The 17,832-nt window shown below is 39.1% G+C and overlaps 1 protein-coding gene across 9 annotated transcripts in view; it reads right to left on the reverse strand.

Moving 5' to 3' along the window:
* The window catches only part of LOC131688976 (teneurin-m), a 573,241-nt gene that overhangs the window by 372,607 nt on the left and 182,802 nt on the right, over positions 1–17,832 (reverse strand). For 5 of the 9 annotated variants that reach the window (XM_058973678.1, XM_058973673.1, XM_058973674.1 and 2 more), the window contains one exon: positions 6,172–6,231. The exons of 3 other annotated variants lie outside the window; for them this stretch is intronic. Coding sequence is in view for 4 of the 6 variants with exons in the window: in XM_058973673.1 (XP_058829656.1) it covers positions 6,172–6,231 (60 nt within the window). In the remaining 2 variants the exon portion in view is untranslated. Of the gene's footprint in view, positions 1–5,900; positions 6,232–17,832 lie in introns of all 9 variants that reach the window. One more of the 9 variants, XM_058973676.1, reaches the window with a different exon arrangement.

The following is a 17,832-nucleotide window of genomic DNA, read 5'->3' on the forward strand; positions in this document are numbered from 1 at the left end:
TACTTAGCAGATTGTCTTTGATCCGAACAGAAAATTGGATATGGTCCGACCAAGTTCAATGTGTAGTTAAGGAAGTTAAGGCGTCTTTGTTGACGGATCTTGCTTGACACACATTTTACTAAGCTGGATCTTTTCTGAAGAGTTTGTTTATGGACGAGCCTAGAGCCCGGTGAAAAGTGAAAACTTAAAGGCATGTTCGAGGATAGTAAAGCAAACGATTTATTTAGGTAACATCGGTTGACATATTTCAATATTATAGCTTCAGTCTTTTTTCCAAATACCAAAGACAAAGCCAAGGACAATCCGCCGAGATGAGTAAATCTCAAAAGCAGTTGATCGAGTTTCGGCTGAATACCCATTGACTTTAGATCTATCCGCATCAGTGTTTGCGATGTTAAACATTAACTGAGGGTTAAAATAGAGCTTTGCCTTACGGAAGTTCATCTATTTCCATCTTACGTCTAGCAAACGGTACCCGACAACATTCAACACATTAGTTCAGGAATAAATCAATTTTCTATATCATCTTATGGTAAGTGGTTCAGAGTGACGATGTTTGAATCAAGCTCCTCGTGTGTATGGACGATGGCAAAACGAGGTTCTACTACACGATCTTGCATCGCTTACTTGTGATATGGCCATACATAAACTTAAGCCGGAAATTAGAACCCATTACGGAGAATACATGGAAAAAATTCTTTCCAAATATTTCCAATGATATTTTTGTGGGTTTACTCAGTTGTATGAATTTTTGTTTCCTACCTGCGCTTACTAGATGAAACAACAGGGACAGATCGATACGTGTCAGTTTTATGATCAGACGGCACATTACGAAAAATCATGCCCAGAAACTTCGAAGGAGAAGGAGAACCTCCATTTATGAACCAAACCGGGGGTTCGTAAAAATAATTAGTTCTTAAAAAAAGTTTGCTTCACATTCTTATTAAGATTCGTTGGTTGAACAATATTCTCGATAACCCTAACAATATGGATTTTTGAAACGGGTTTGACAAGTAGATGATGAAAATGGACAATTGGTACCTTTTTGAAATCAGCTGGCAACTTTAGGTTGAGCGATATTCATGATAATCCTAGCAATAGTTCGATTGTTGAGATTTTAGAGAATTTATCTAATCCATTTCGAAAATACCCAACTTTTATTAGTAGCAGTTAGCTAAGAATATGTTAAATTGTATACAACTTCATGCTGTACTGTAAGAACCAGACTTCCCATAAACAGCGACAAGTTTGTATCTGTGTACTAAATTTAGTGCACGCTTTCAACCGCAAACATGCTTCGTTTCGATGTACAGATTCACCTCGAACATCGAACCCAAGCGAACGATGTACACACTCTAGTTTTAACATCCATGTACGTACACCGGGTGCGTACACGAGAACGATTCGCTCAAGATAAAAAGAGTCAACGCTAGTGATGGTGAGAGTCAGAAAGAGAAAACTGGTGCCACGAACCTGTGCGTACGCACACCACGTACGTACATGGGGTTCATGCCCAGAAACTTCGAAGAAGAATCCATATACACTGGAACCTTCATTTATGAACCAAACCGGGGGCTCGTAAATTGAATTAGTTCGTATAAAAAATGTTCGTTATTTGGGATTTAGTTCGTAAAAAAAGTTTGCTTCACATTCTTATGGATATTCGTTGGTTGAGCAATATTCTCGATAACCCTAACAATATTGGTTCGATTGTTGATGTTATAGAGAATTTATCTAAACCGGAAGTCGCCATCTTGGATTACAAAAGAGCTCAAGTCATCGATTTCTGTCATGCACTCGTCAACCCCGATTCGAACGTACCCAACTTTTATTAGTAGCAGTTAGCTAAGAAAATGTTAAATTGTGTACAACTTCATACTGTACCAGACTTCCCATAAACATCGACAAGTTTGTACCTGTGTACTAAATTTAGTACACGCGTTCAACCGCAAACATGTTTCGTTTCGATGTACAGGTTCACCTCGAACGTACACCGAGTGCGAACACGAGAACGATTCGCGCAAAATAAAAAAAAAGTCTAGTGATGATGAGAGTGAGAAAGAGAAAACTGGTACCACGAATCTGTGCGTACGCACACCATGTACGTACATGTGGGTTCGGTTGTGCATGCGAACATGTGCACGTGTTTTGGTGCGAAATTGCCTGTTCGAGTCCATACACAAATTGTGGGTTTGATATGAGAACACAGAACCAGAGCGAACATTGTGGGGTGTACCCCATTAGGCATAAAGACGATTGGCATAATGGACGTTTGGCATAAATTATCATGTTGAAGTATCCTTTACTAAAATAACTTTTTGGTGGTGATAGCATCGGGTGGTAAGAGCGCAAATGCTTGAAAATTTTTGATGTTATAGAATCACTCTGGAAGCTGATAGAAGTCGATCAACATTCAAACACCAACACCTCAAAAAACCTTAACTCAAATAAAAGATGTAGAACGAATGCACATCGAATGAACGAATAAACAAATTTCACCTCTCTAAAATAGGCTAAGAGTCTTGATTAAAATCGGTCTATTTTGTATTAAGTAAACAACATTTTTAAACTGCTAAAACTTTTGATTTAGGCCGAATTTACTCAAAAAAACAGGCAAGACCAGTAACTGGTACTATTAGAACTTCGAGCTGATGTTATTTCTAGTAGTCTGATATAACTCTGCTGGAGCAGCACTACCAGAGATATTTACAGTTAGTGTTGATAAATAAAATTTTGATATATCTTCATTATTTTCTATTATTGTTGAAAACTGATAAAACGCATCAATTTGGACCGTCTTCGACTATCTTTTCCTAGCATACAGAATATTAAAAATTTTCTAGGAGAATTGTGTTGAGCACCGGAAGGTAAATATCGAGCAGCTTCCATCACTGCGAAAGAAGCATCTTTCAAAGCGGGTTTTTCGTGTTTCTTGAACTCTTTGAACACTACACAAAGTTGGGCATGTAAGGGTTAACTTAGATTAGTTTTTCATGCATGCAAGATGAAATTGCCCAAGAAGAAAATATATATAACCTTGAAGAACAGCTCATGAAAGAAAGAATGATGCATTTTATTATTCATTCAATGAATATACGAATATTGATGGTTCTATATTGATTGTCTCTCATATTCTTAAGCACAATGATTGTATTCTCGAGGCCATCACAAATAGAACTACGGAATCTCTTTGATATGAGAGAAAGTTTAATCCTGTACTGTGACGAGTTACCGAAACGAAAAAGGTATCATCACAAACGTAGAATCCGTAACCAAATGTTGTTTCTGTACCTGACACTGCCAGTTTCCATAGGATCCAAAACATAATGTCTGTTAATTGTTTTTTTTAATATTTGGATGCAACTGTTTTAATAATTAATCTAAGCGGCTTGAAATGTGCTTGTACCAAAACTGTTCACTTAAAGAATCTTCTCTTCATCTCGCCTACAGAAAAAAAATAGAAAAAAGCTACACTTGCAAGGGTTAAATATCTCGCATGGTATTTTTCATGTTATAGTCTCTCGCTAAAGTTATGCGAAGGTATGGTATAGCAAAGCGTCCTTTTTTTACTCTGAAAAAAAAAAAAAACAAACGAAATCTCTATAAAAACGAAAGTCTTGCGATTATTTTTATATTTTTGGGAATTATGCCTATCGTCCATTATGCCTAACGTTAATTATGCCTAACGTACTTAAGCCTAACGTATTTATGCCAAACGTCGCGCCCCCAACATTGTGTACGAACATGGTTCGTAAACAAAGAGTTCGTTATTTCGAAGTTATGTGAATCGAATATTACGTAAAGAGTTCGTAACTGGAGGTTTCAGTTTACTTACAACCATCAAACCGAACATACAGTTTTAAATATAATCCCCTGAATCACAATTAACACATTTATGGTAGCTGCTCACACTATAATGACAGCTGCAAAAGCTGCATCCGATACCTTCAAGTCAACAGCCAGCACCACTAGTTAGGGAGCTAATGCCAAAGACAGCGGGTTTACAATAGTGACTCATATATGAAAATAATAGAGAAAGAGCATCTAATAGCAAGCACTAGAACAGCATCACTGTTGCCATCATGAATCTGTCAGATAAAGAGAGTGACTTTCAAGATTTCGTTACCACGAAAAAATGATCCATATCCAATTCCCAATAATTTATTTTCACATTTGCTTGATATATAAAAGAACCACGGGTCCGGTAGGCTAACATATTGGGCCGTGTTAGATAGACGATTTGAATAAGAACTCCTTGCTAAGTTCAAATCGGATCCCCTAGAAACCTTTTTATGGCGCTCTTGAAGCCTTTCAGGTAACTGGTTATTTTCGGCAGCCTCCAGTTGTCTAAATGGCGTCGCAGAAAGAATAGAGCAGTGTATGAAAATGTTGGACGAACGCAAAAAAAAAATCTAAAATACTTCCACCCGAATTTGGCACACCATCGCTGAATGTTGTCAAATCGACTGTGACGAACATGATTTAGGTATTTGGGGAGCCCTAGGAAACCAGCTTCTGGAAGAAATCTAAATCAGAATTGCACAGTAATCGAAAGAAGAGTGTCCAGCACTCTCAAACCTTTCCACTGGAAATGCTGTCAAGAAATTGGGTATAGTACAGTGACACCCAATCGAGATAACAAGCAGAACACCACGGCTAAGCCAAGACCGTTCAACTCAACATTGTTTACCAAGTGTGAATGAGTCGTAATGGACGATGAAATAGTGGTCAAGGCGGATTTTAAGCATCTCCCTGGTCAAAAGTTTTACCAGACTCTTGAAAAAGGAAAGGTTCCAAAATATGCTTCAGCAGAAAAAGTTGTCAGAGTTTGTTAAAAATAGTTGGATTGGCAGGCGATTTGCAAATTTGGGATGAAAAGCAAAATTTTTTTGAGAACTGGCACTGTCAACCAAAATGACCAATGACTACTGCGATAATTCGCAACAGTCACAACATAAAACAAGTATTTAGTTATTTAGTTCATCGAATATAGTGTGAAATAAAAAATAATTGGTAAATTTCCCTTGCCGATTATCACTAAAGCGCACAATTATACTTGAAACCTTTAACTAACTGCACAGTATTAACAAAATCAAAACAACCAACATCTTCGGGGGCTAAGTACCCGTCTCTGCGTTGGTCCCCTGTCAAATGTCAATAGGTTAATCCTTGTCTAGCAAACCATTTACTAACCCACACTCTCTCTCTCTCTTGTCCTCTCACTTCAAAGAGACAAGCCCATTATTCATCGCTTCGTCTGTTTAGGTACTTAACAATAGAGGGCGACAGACACACAGACACAAACCATTCGCTCTCGTCGTCCACCGCGCGTAGATTGCCAGCGAGATGACCTTTCTTTCACGAGCGCATCCACAGATCTTGGAACACAGAGAGCTTTCGCAGAGCCATGGGCATCGGTACTACACGGTTTTATTTTATGTTTTTTTTTTCTCCGTCTTCAACCATTATCATGATCCGATTCGTGCAGAACCCGCATCTCTCCGTTCCGTGGTTGGTTAGTACAGGCAGTAGTAGGAGCGCGCCGGGGGTAGGTTGGTACGTGCTACTTAGGCATATCTGATAGCGCCTTCTGCATGTTTTATCCCCACCGGGGCGCACACCGGAGTTATTGTTTTGCTTTGGCCGGGTTTTGAATAATGAACAGAGAACGCAGGCAAAAACGAGGACACAGCAAGCGAAGCAGGCGTTTTCATCGGGTAACACAAAAGACATGTAGAGTAGGTATAAAGACAAACACAAAACACACACACACAGGACAGGACAGGAGCGAGAGCGAGAGAAGCAGCGCGAGACGAAAGACAAAAAGAGTTATGCATAGAAGAAAATGAATTTTTTTTTATGGTTGAACAACAGGAAGAAGTTTTCAAAGATACACTCACCCATATTGGGAACATTACTACTGATATTATTTGTTTACGTTTTCCTGTCGAACCAAAAACGGAGCACCGCTCACTTTAGTCGCAAAACGCGAAAACTTACAACAGATAAGCTCAATAAGGAGTCGTGGGGGGGAAAATCGTGCGACGAATTTCCACCACTCGCCCCAAACAGATCCTTACAGATGATGAGTGAGAGATCCGGATAAACTAGTGCACTACTGTTACTTTCAAACCTTTTACATTATGGAACTACTACAAATCAAACACATACACACGCGTTCTCTCTCTTCTAGTTCAGTTATCAGCGCTTGCTTTGATGGTTGGTACAAACCTGAAAGAGGAAAAAGAGAGAAAAAAAGTTCTTGTTAGCAATGACATTTCCCACGTACGTACGGCATCACTCGGATCTCGCCACAGCAAGAGTAAATAAACCATAAAATAATCAATAACTGATAACAATCTTATTTTCTAGAAATTTAACGAAATAGTCTCCTGCGTTTCCCGTTCGGAAGATGTGCTGCCCGTAAAAGCAAGAACCAACTGAGAATGTTTATCAACCGACCGAGGCCAAACGAGTCGATCTTGGACAGTATAGCAATGAAACGGAAAAAGAAATACAAGCAATACATACACCGAAAGGCAGCAGCAATACACAATAAATGAATTAAATTTTCTCCGTTCGACAACCACAGGAGGAGCCATTCCAGAGAATGGAAGGAAGCAGCCAGTTAGTCCGAACCGACCGACCGAGGTCCGTTGGCAAAACGACGCTGTGGATGCGATGCGATAACAACAATTCCAACTATGACGATGCTGGAATATTGTCTATTGTCTCACACACAGGAAATGCGCGGGTTTGTGGTCTAAGAGGTGCGAGTAGAACGGGGGTGCACCTTCTTCCGATAAAGTTCTTATTGTAGTTGGTTTCTTCTCCCCGTTGTCGATTTGCCATCGGCCCCGACCATCAGTACAGTGCCGGTCCGGCCTCGCCCCATTCCAAAGTGTGCGGCCGCAGTGTAGTCATTTTTCCTGATCAGGCTCAACTATGTCCTCATTCGGAACTGGCATTCGGAGTGAAAATGTAGCGTAAAAGGGGGGTTTCTCAGACAGCGGCGCGGAGGTGTACACCCGGAGGGGATTCAAAACGGTTGACTCTAAATACCGCAATATCGAATCATAAAACCAAATAAAGTGAGGTTAGTTTATAGTGCCGGATTGCGATAAGAGCTGGAAGCTATTACTTCTTCTACAGTGCTGCCGCCGCTGCCGTGCCGTTGCTTCTGTATTAAAGTTGATTGGGAAGAATAGGTTGTCGGTCGGATCGTAGCAATCGAGGCTTTCGTCAGCACTCAGCCGCAGATACATATGTGATGGCTGGAGGCTCTTCTGTCGTTAATTGGTTTGATCTTTGCTAGGGTGGCCAGGAGTAAGGCGTCGTTGGTTTTTACGCTTCGGGTTAGGGTTGGGTTTAAATTTTATGGTTTTCTGTTGGTTGAGGTAGGAAAAGCGTTCGGTTCGAATTTGTTTCGATAGCATTAATTGAACTGTCTACTGCAAACAGTTATCCCGGTTTTTGATACTACTGGCATCCCTTAAAGCGCAGCAGGATTTTTTTACCAACGGAATTCGCGAATCAAATGATTTGTTTTCCTTGAAATAACGACGTTACACCCAGCAATTATCTCCACGACTATAAACTAAAGAGATGATGGAGGAAGAGAACTGAGGAATAATTCGACGAATTTACATCCAAAGTCCATCAACTCCAACTCAGGAGCTAGCAGAGCTGCCGGATTATCCTGAAAATACTGCGGCCATCTATCTTAATTAGCAGTTGATAGCCACTCGAAAAATCAAGACTCAAGGATTCAAAAATCTCGAATTCTACCGTACTGTGCCGTACGAATTCGTCTCCGTGAGTAGTGATCAGGACCCGGATCCTTAAGGTAAATGGTTAGGTTCTGATAAAACTCAATTAGTGTGTCTTAATCGACGATGAAAAATATGCGAAGAGCCTTGTAAAATTAGAATCCCAAGATTTATTGATTTCAAACAAATTTCGGTGTTAACATTTTACAAGGCTCCTGAACGCGGAATAATTCTTGCAGATTGAAATTTCATTTTGCGCATGAGTTCAAGAAAAATTCGATTTGACAAGGAACCTGTTCCTGCGGCAAGAAAGCTAGCGTTTTTTGTGACGGATAAGAGTATGAATTATGAATTATACAACAGACATAGCCACAATAAACGGATTCTACCTTTAATCAAGTTCCATAATGGTCAGCCTAGTTACGTTTTGATCAGATCTAGCCAGTTGCCATTACGAAGAGGATGTGCTACAATAGTACAACGACGATGGATCCCATCCAGTAGCCGCATACCACTCCTGTTTGGAATATTGACATGACGCAAAATCAGGCCAAAAAAATCTTTTGATTGTGCTGCCTCAAAAACGTTAAAAACGCGTTGGGTGACAGCGGTGGTTGTGTGTGATCTTGTTTTGGAGGCAGTGATACGATCACTGTCACTGTGCTCTTCTTGGGATTTCATCATAATCCAGGAATAGCATTAGTGAATTGGGCCGGAGTCCCTAGGGTTGCATGTTCGAATCTTGCGTTTGGGGTGATTTTTTCACATAATTTCTTTCGTTTAACACATCATTTCGACCAAAAGGTCAGATAATAATCTTAATGAATAAATAATACTTGGAGAATTTAAGGTTTCCAAAATCAAACAGGTGTACGACTTCGGATAGTGTTCGAATGAATACTGCTATTGATTCGTTGTGTCCAAACGTTGTTCGATGATATCGTGGTGAGGCTTGAAAAACAAAATTCGATTTCGTCTTTTGATATTTTTGGCTAAAATAGTGCCTGGTCGCTTTGCGTCATTTCAGCGAATCATGACCGATCAAACTACAACGAATCGGGTACGGTAGAAGGTTATTGGGGATTCCACCAGAGAAGGTCTCTCAGTGCAATTCAAATAAATCTTTTCTACATTCATTCAATCCAGTTATTTCTCACTACCTGTGGAATCCAAATCAGGTCGGTCAAGGTCTCAAATAAAAGTGCTAAGCTTTTCGGAACTTTTCCGGTTCATCTGATAGTCAAAATATATCGGACTTATCGAATGGTGGAAAGAGGTAACTTAACATTTCGCAATACTGAATATGAATCAGTTTCGTCCACACAGGCGAACGACGGACGAACGCAATCATCGATAGGAGGAAATATAAGGTACAGCTTCAAATCGTCTGCATAACCAATGAAGAGAAAATACAAAGAGAAAGATTTCTTTTTAATTCCTCCCAGGTGGTGTTTATTTCAGTAGCTCTATTCGATCAATTTTTCAGTAATCCTCCAAAATTCTCCACACAAGGGAAGCTATTTGCATGCAGCAGTTGGTATCAAAGGCCAAGCAGTAATTTAGTATCATTGAAGAATGGTACAAACAGCACTGTTCCCATGTTGCTGCCTTGTGGAACCCTAAATAACTTCCTTTAGAACTTTATCCGTAGTTTTTTGTGACCATATAGTTGCTCAAAAAATCAAATCCTATTTGCTTAGATTTGATTCGCTACAATATTGCTGAGCAAAAAAAGATCTCGAAAAACAGATTAAGGACATATTTTGGCGTAAATTGTAGAGATTAATACGCTTGTCAAATATTTGACGAAGTGTACTAGCGGATTTAGTTCAACCGTTGTCGAGTTCTGGTGTGTTCAGAAGCGAAGTGTTATGTGAAGTAATTACTTCGAATCAACATTTTGTATTCAATTTCCTTAGTTAATTTCTCTATTGCGTAGACTATTTGAGAGCCTGAGAGCAAGAGTGGGTTAAAAATTCACTGCGAGCAAAAAGGGTATACTTTTTATTAGGAACAAAACCGCTTTTAGTCGGAGCAGAAATGGAATAAAAAAAACTTTAGGGCAAAAATAGGCTAAAAAGATATATCACTTTTGCCCTAAGAAGAGAAATATCCCATTCGCATCCTAGGAATGGTTTCTCTGAAATAATTTATCACAAATAAGTGCAAACCATATTTAATGTGGGTGTCATTCGATTGTGGAGGTTCAGTAGACATCGAAAATTGATGATTAACGCCATTCGAAAATCCAAGTGGCGATTTCCGGTTACCATAATGAGAGAGAGTGAAATAGAGAGAACTATCATCAATATGGGGTGTTATTTGACAGGGGTGGTCTGAAGACGACGGAAAAGGATGAATAACGCCATCTTGAAATCTAAGATGGAAGTTTTTTCTTACAATAAAAAATGAAAATCACCATCAATGTGGCTGTCATTTGAAAGCGGGTGGTTATTATACATCTAAAATTGATGATAAACGCCATTTGAAAATCCAAAACGGCGGCTTCCGGTTACCACAAAACTGTGAAAACCATCGTCGATATGGGTTTCATTTGAAAGGCGGTACACATCGGAAATGGATGATTAACGCTATTCCGGTTACCAGAAAATAGAGAGAATCATATTCAATATTGGTGTTATTTGAAAGGGATGGTCAGTAGACATCGAAATTTGCTGATTTACGCCATTTTGAAACCCTAGATGGTGACTTCCTGTTACAAGAAAAGAGAGACCATCATCACTATGGGTGTCATTTAAAAAGTAGTGGTCAGAAGACGACTGAACTGGATCGCTAACGCCGTTTTGAAACCCAAGACGGCCACTTCAGCCTTCCTCAACACAGTGAATATCATCATCAATATGCATATCATTTGGTCGGCGTTAAGTCACACCGGACTAAGTCGCAAAACATAAAAAAATTAGATAATGATAGCTCTGGATAAGGAATATTGTCAGCTACATTCGACTTCAGCCAGATTTGAAATATGTAACAATAAACAAGAATTATGGAAAAAATAAATTTACAATCATAATGTAAAGGATGCTGCGATTGAAACTTTAAACTCGTTTTTCTCCAAATTAATATTTTGTCACTTAGTCCGGTCTGACTTAACACCGACCATTTGAAATGGGGTGGTCAGTAGACATCGCAAATCGACGATTAACCCCTTTTTAAATCCAATATGGCGACATCCGGTTACAAGACAATAGGGAGAAACAAGGGTTAAGAAGGCATAGGAGTTTCATTTTCTAAAACAATCGATTGCTTTCTTTTGACACATATCGAAATTCAGTAAAGACCCGTTTTTATCAGCCCCTTGATGAATTTTAGGCTGATAAAATGGGAACATTGACATCGGAACAAATATTTTTCTTTCTTGAGCTTGAGCTTGTGCGACCACCCCTGGCTGCTACTCCGTTATCGATCGGGACTAGCTGAAATTGCACAAGGAATCAGTAGATAATTATGCTTGGGATTAGCGAAACATCTTTCAATGTGCAACTCCTGGTAATCCTAAAGTTTTCTGATCAATACCGGCGCCGGCCAGGCCCGAACGTAGATCGCGGAAGGAAAGGGAAGGAATTGTTAGTCCGATACTTGCTTTTACTAGAGGCCGTATATACTACTGCGCACTCCACAAGTATCACGGGAGGAGGATATTTTTTGTTAGTAGAGTATAGAAGTTGGATATACTTCTTCTTTACCGATGCCAGAGAGGTGATTCCACTACCTGGACTAGATATCGATCCACTAATTTCATGGACCGGGGACCAACGGCTTTACTTCCCTTCCGAAGGAAGACGTGACCACAGATTTTTTCACCTCAGAAAAATCTCAACGACCTCGGCTGGAATTGAACCCAGGCCAACTGGAATGAGTGGCGGTCACGCTTACCACTCAACCACCGGCGCCGATAGTGCAGAATTTAAAAAATTATTTTATTTTAATATGCTCAAGAAAGGATTGACGCTTTACTCTGCAAGAGCCTATCAAACTACCAGCTATCATTTTTCATATAAGGCTGACAAAATCATGTCTAAAAGCTGATAAAATTGGGGGATTAATACAATCAGATGCTGATAAAATCGGGTCTTCACTGTAGTAATATTGTAACAATACATTTTCAAAACCACCTCAACTAGGCCTCCCTCCTAAAATTAGAAACATAAATAAATTTTGGTTTTCCAAATGACACCAATCATTAATTTCCGATGTCTGCTGACCAGCCCCTTTCAAATGACATCGATATTGATAATGGTTTAAAATTACCGCAAGTAGACATCAAAATGGTATTAATCATCAATTTCTGATATCTTCTGACCAACCCAATTCAACTGACACCCACATCGATAATGGTTCTCTATATTTTCTGGTACCCGAAAGTCGTCAACTTGAATTTCCAATCATTAATTTTCCATTTCTACTAATCAATGATGATGGTTTTGTGATAGCTGGAAGTCGCCATCTTGTATTTCAAAATGGAGTAAATCATCGATTTCCAATGTCTACTGACCAGTCCCTTTCAAATGTTACTCAATTGATGATGGTTCTATTTTCTAGTAACTGGAATCGCCATCTTGGATTTCAAAATGTAGATCATCGATTTCTGATGTCTATTGACCACCCGCTTTCAATTGGCACACATATTGATGATGATTTTCACGGTTTTGAGGTAACCGGAAGTCGTCATCTTGGCGTCAATCAACAATTTCAGTTAGATACTGATCCAATATCTCGCTATTTCTCGATTGTAAAGATTTAATGAAATTTCATCACCCACAGGTCCGAAACTTCTACTTTCTTGCCTTGAAAATTTTTGTGCTAATTAATATTAAACCCACTTCTGCCCGAGGTTGTTATAAATATACAATATTCTAACAGAATATTTCAACTCACTTTTGTATTGAACAAAATTTTAACCCACTCTTGCTCGCAGCCTCTCATCTACACTATAGATGGTTTGTCTTACCAAAACAGATATAACAGCTGGAACACGTGCCAAAACTCATTCTGTCACGTCCATGGGACAAAGTTTCACAATTTACGCAATTTTAATTTGTCAGCTACCGTTCAGTGAAAAAAAAAAAAAACACACTATCCCGATATGGTTCTGTATGCGTTGTTCAACTTATCTCGATTTCGCTTAGTCTTCAGCGCTTCGCCCCAGACTGGAACACCGTACCTCACAGGCATAGTCGACGTAGTTAATAATGTTTACCCGATCGTCTAACATTACTTTCAACTATTTCAATACTCGTTTCGATGTTATTGCTATGCCCTGATGGTGATCTGAGCCCGCTGAAGCCCTTTGCAGTTGGTGGTGCTAACTGACTCTGCTCTCAGAGATGGTTGAACCGATTTGCACAAATTTAGTTTAGCTTTTAATGTTTTTTGTTGTTGATCGGAGTTCTAGTTCTGGAGTTATGGGTTGAAGAGTGCGGTCACACTGTAATTTTCCATCTAAACAGGTACCACCATTATGTCAAAATGACGCAAATTATATTAAAATTAGTGCAACACTACATGGATTGACAAACCTTTGATGCTGTATTTTTAAGCCATTTTTTCAATGGATAAAACGTCGCGATTTCTTATCTAAAATTAAATCGACGGTCTCTGTTATGATACTAAAACCCCTCAGGCATTAAAAATCCTTCTTTTTTGAGATACAAACTGCACTTTTCTATTTGCAATATCAGACCATGGTAACTACGCGAATTCTCGAGCAACAGTCAACGGTTCTGACGGCACGGCTTTTTTATTTGACTTGGTAAGGTCACGACCAGTAAAAACCCAGCATTGTCGAAAGGAGGCTCTCCACCGATGTATATTCAACTTAACAGTACCTCCTACTCGAGCGTATCTGGTAGGTTCTTTGACATTATTTTGGCAGAGAAAAAATCCCGCATTCGTTTTCTGCAGTTGCTGTTAACACAACCGGTGCTTTCTTTCTTGAAACGGGGATCACCGAGAAATTCTACGGATTCACATACATGGTATTCTGGCTCCACCAATCAACAAAAAACGGAAGCTAATTTTGGAGAAATTTTTAATCTTCAACTGAGCGAATCTGACGAAATATCATGAGATTACCGTCGAAGGATACTCGTGGTGTCATCAGCACTAGATGTTGAATTATTGAAGTATAACAGAAACATCACAGGTCCCAGGTACCTTCCTTAAGGTAATCATGACGTTGAAGTAACTATGAGGTAGGATCGAAATAACTACAACAACTATCGTAGATTCCAATTTCTGCTTTGCAGCATTTTTATTAGCGACGCCAGTCATGATTCACGACCGGGACGGTAATCTGTTGACAGATCGTACAGGTGTGGCTGTCAGGTGGAAGGAGCACTTTGAGTTGCTATTAAATGAACAAACGACTACAGAAGGCACAAATAAAATGAGGATTGGGGATGATGGACAATCTGTGGATTTATCCATGCTAGATAAAGTGCGAAAGGTTCACCGGGAGTTGAAAAACGGTGAGACCGTTGGGAAGGATAGAACCCTGGCAGAACTACCAAGAGTCAGGAGTAACTGGCTGTACTAGGCAATCCACTGCGTGATTTGGATGATCTGGGTGAAAGAAGAAATGCCTTCGGATTGGTTGGGTGGTCTCATAGGCCCTATCTTCAAGAAGGGTCACATACTCCAGTGTAATAACTATTTAGACACAACGATTCTCAATTTCGCTTACAAGGTACTCCTTCGACAATCAATGGCAGACTATATGTCAACACTACGCCAAATTCAGGTTTAACTCCGGGAAAATAATTTGAGGACTCACACTCTCTGTTTGAGGAATTTAAGGCAGCGTTTGATTCAGTGAAACCAAACGAACTGTGGCAGATATTGCTTGAACAAGGTTTTCCGGTAAAACTGATTAAGTTGATTCATCAAAATGGTGTCTTGATGAGACAAAATCTAGCTTCAAGATAGATGGAGAGACACCCGACTTGTTTGTGACGTCAGGTGGATTGAAGCAAAGCGTTGCACTCTGTAATCTATTGTTCAACATAGTGCTTGAAGGTGACCTAAAGGGCTCGCTCTGGCCAAATTCAGTACATCGAAAATCAAGCCATAAAAAGTCGCACGAGCTCTAATATCTAGGGTGTACGGTAACATTAATCTGGGATAATTTTACGATTTTATATTTATAATAACGTCAACATCAACCAATCGATTCTCTGTAGTGAGTTATTAAGACCAAGAACATCGGCTTGTGAGAAATTAAACCTCCGGTCTTCAAACATTTCATCGAAAGAAATCCGCTTAGGGCAAGCCTGGTAGTCGTTCGTCTGCTTCAGCGACAGCTGAGTTTCTCGAAGCTTCCTCGTTGACAAAGAACAGATATAAGGTTCGATTCCGTTTGTTAGTAACTGTACACATTTGTGACATGTTTAGTATGGACATCCCATCAAGCAAAGCAATACTAGACCTTGAGATAGTGGATTCAGATGGATCAGGAGAAGCGTAGCCAGAATAAGCAGTATTCCAGATAAACCTTTGGTGATATCAACACATATTAAATGCAAATATTTACCCACAGTTGCTTAATACCGCTGTTGTTAGTTATGTCTCGTTTTGACGATAGTTGGTTGGATACTGCGATAAGAACACCACCACATCGCGTTTTTTCCCAGTATTTGATCATTGCGGTAGATGGTTACGTCCACGTTACCTCCTAATAGCTGAATCGAGTTGATTTGATCGTTCAACCATGTTTCAGTTAAAGCAATCACGTCATATTCATCATCCGTGGCAGCAACGAATAGCTCATCGATTTTCATACGAAGTCTTCTCACGTTCTGATGATATATTCGATGTAGATCACACGTATTATCATTTGACGACAGAATACGTGTACGTTGAGGGTGATAGATAGCAATGGTAGTATCCACCTGCGGAGGAGATGGATTTTCAAAGGGGGCAGTATCAGCTTGTCCAACTTCGAAACATCATATGCACTCTTACACTATACCCGAAGATAATGCCAGATCGATCTCTCAGACTAATTGGATAAAATCAGTCGAATTTTTGGCCCTTCTCGGAATTATATTACCCGATAAGGCTAGAAGCTATTCCAAAAGCATACCAGAAGCATTTTACCAAAAAATGCAGATTTCCAATCGCTGCATTTTATTATCAAAACGGAATTAGCTTCATGTTTCTGCGTATAAAATCTTAAGAAATGACCGCGCTGATTGCCACGGCAGGCTTCAGGGCTAATAATGACATCAAATACCAGAGAATTCGTATAACTACCGAACATCAAAGCAAATATATTAATGAATAGTCTCAGCAGTAATTAAAATAATAGAACATTATAAGAAATATCAATTAAAGATATAGTTTTGATTGACTATGACATTATCGTTCATTTCTTTTTCCTCACTGGAGGGTGTGAGGCTAGTTTGCAAAACTGTTCAATCTACATCGACCTGCGCACTGCCTTAGACAATAAAAAAATCATGGTATGGCCGTGGGATAGAACGGATCATTCGAAGCGACTCGGTTTTTAATTCGTCTACTGTAAGGAAGATTTCTTGTCCGCCTCTGACTTAAATCTTCTGCAAAGATTTGAATCTTTTAAAAGCTTCTGAAATCTACTCTAATCTTCTGAATATTTAGATGAAATCTTCTCAATTGCTTCCCAATCTTCGCTAATTTTCTGTAAATTTCTGAGGTCTGTCGAAATCTTCAGAAATAAAAAGTGAAATGAAGTCTTCTGATATTCACTAAAATCTGCTGAAAGTCTTCTTAAACCTTCTGAATTCTTTGAAATTATTAGAAACCATCCAAAATCTTCTAAAATTTTTGGAATCGTCCGAAATCTCTGAAGTCTTCTGGAATCTTCTGAAACTTTCTGAAATATTTTTAAATCTACTAAAAGCTCCAGAAATTGTCCGATATCTCTAAAAAGTTTTATTTTAAAGATTCCTGGATTCTTCTGAAGTCTTCAGATATCTTCTAAAATTTTCTGAATCGGTAAAACTTTTCGAAAACTTCTTAAATATTCGGACATTTTTCGAAATCTTCTGATACCTTTTCAAGTTGACTTGAATCTTTTAAAAATCTCTGAAGTCTTCCGTCTTCTTCTCAAAAGTTGGCGGAAATTTTTCTTTATAAAATAGCTAATTTTTGGACTGGAGACTTCTTTTACTTGCCTCTCCCGGAGGACCTTAGGCCGTGCATAGAGATGACAACTCCAGCGGGCTTTTCACCGCTCCAAAAATAAATTGAAATAAAATGAAACTCTGTACAACGTCGAATGAATCAATTATTTAAAAAAAATGGGTTTATTCAATAGGGCACATTTTTCCGAATAGATATTCGTATGAGAAGTCATATAGTTGGGCCCGTCAGTAATTCAAGGCTCTCGACGCCCCTGGTTGGATATCTGCCAGCATAGACCAGGTTGCGTGTCCGTACATATTAATCGCTGTAATGAACACTGTATAAATGATTAACTTTGTGCGGTGACGTACAGTGTTCAACCAAAGGTTTTTTACAGAAATTTAAGTAAGCTCTATTCCTTGTAAGCGCATGTCTCTGACGTTCTCTGCTACTCCCATCAGAAGGTGTCTAAAATCTTCTAATATTTGACTGGAATCTTCTTTTGCAAACAACTGAAATCTTCCGAAATTTATTACAGTCATCTAAAATCGCTAGAAAAGTCTTCATACAGCTTCCAAAATTATTATAAACTACCTGAAATCTTCTAAGTTCCACTAGAAACTTCCGAAATCTTCGGAAACCTCAGGAATCCTGGGATCTGCAATGTACTGAAGTTTTTTGAAGTCTTCTCAAATCTTCTGAAACCTTCTCAAATCTGGTGTGTTCATTTACAATCTTCTTAAATTTTCCGTACTCTTTTGAAGTTTTGCGGATCTCTGGCGCTGTAGCGTTTGATCCGCATTACGGAGTCCAAAAGTTATGTTTGAACTTTTCGAACGGTTCCTTAATGTGTTTTGCTGGACTTTTCTACCCTGTTGTAATGGGCTGATCCAACAACGCGTACAATTTTTTACTGATTTGTTTATGTAATTTGCGT

This window comes from Topomyia yanbarensis, chromosome 3, assembly GCF_030247195.1.
Source record: "Topomyia yanbarensis strain Yona2022 chromosome 3, ASM3024719v1, whole genome shotgun sequence".
Taxonomy (NCBI): domain Eukaryota; kingdom Metazoa; phylum Arthropoda; class Insecta; order Diptera; family Culicidae; genus Topomyia; species Topomyia yanbarensis.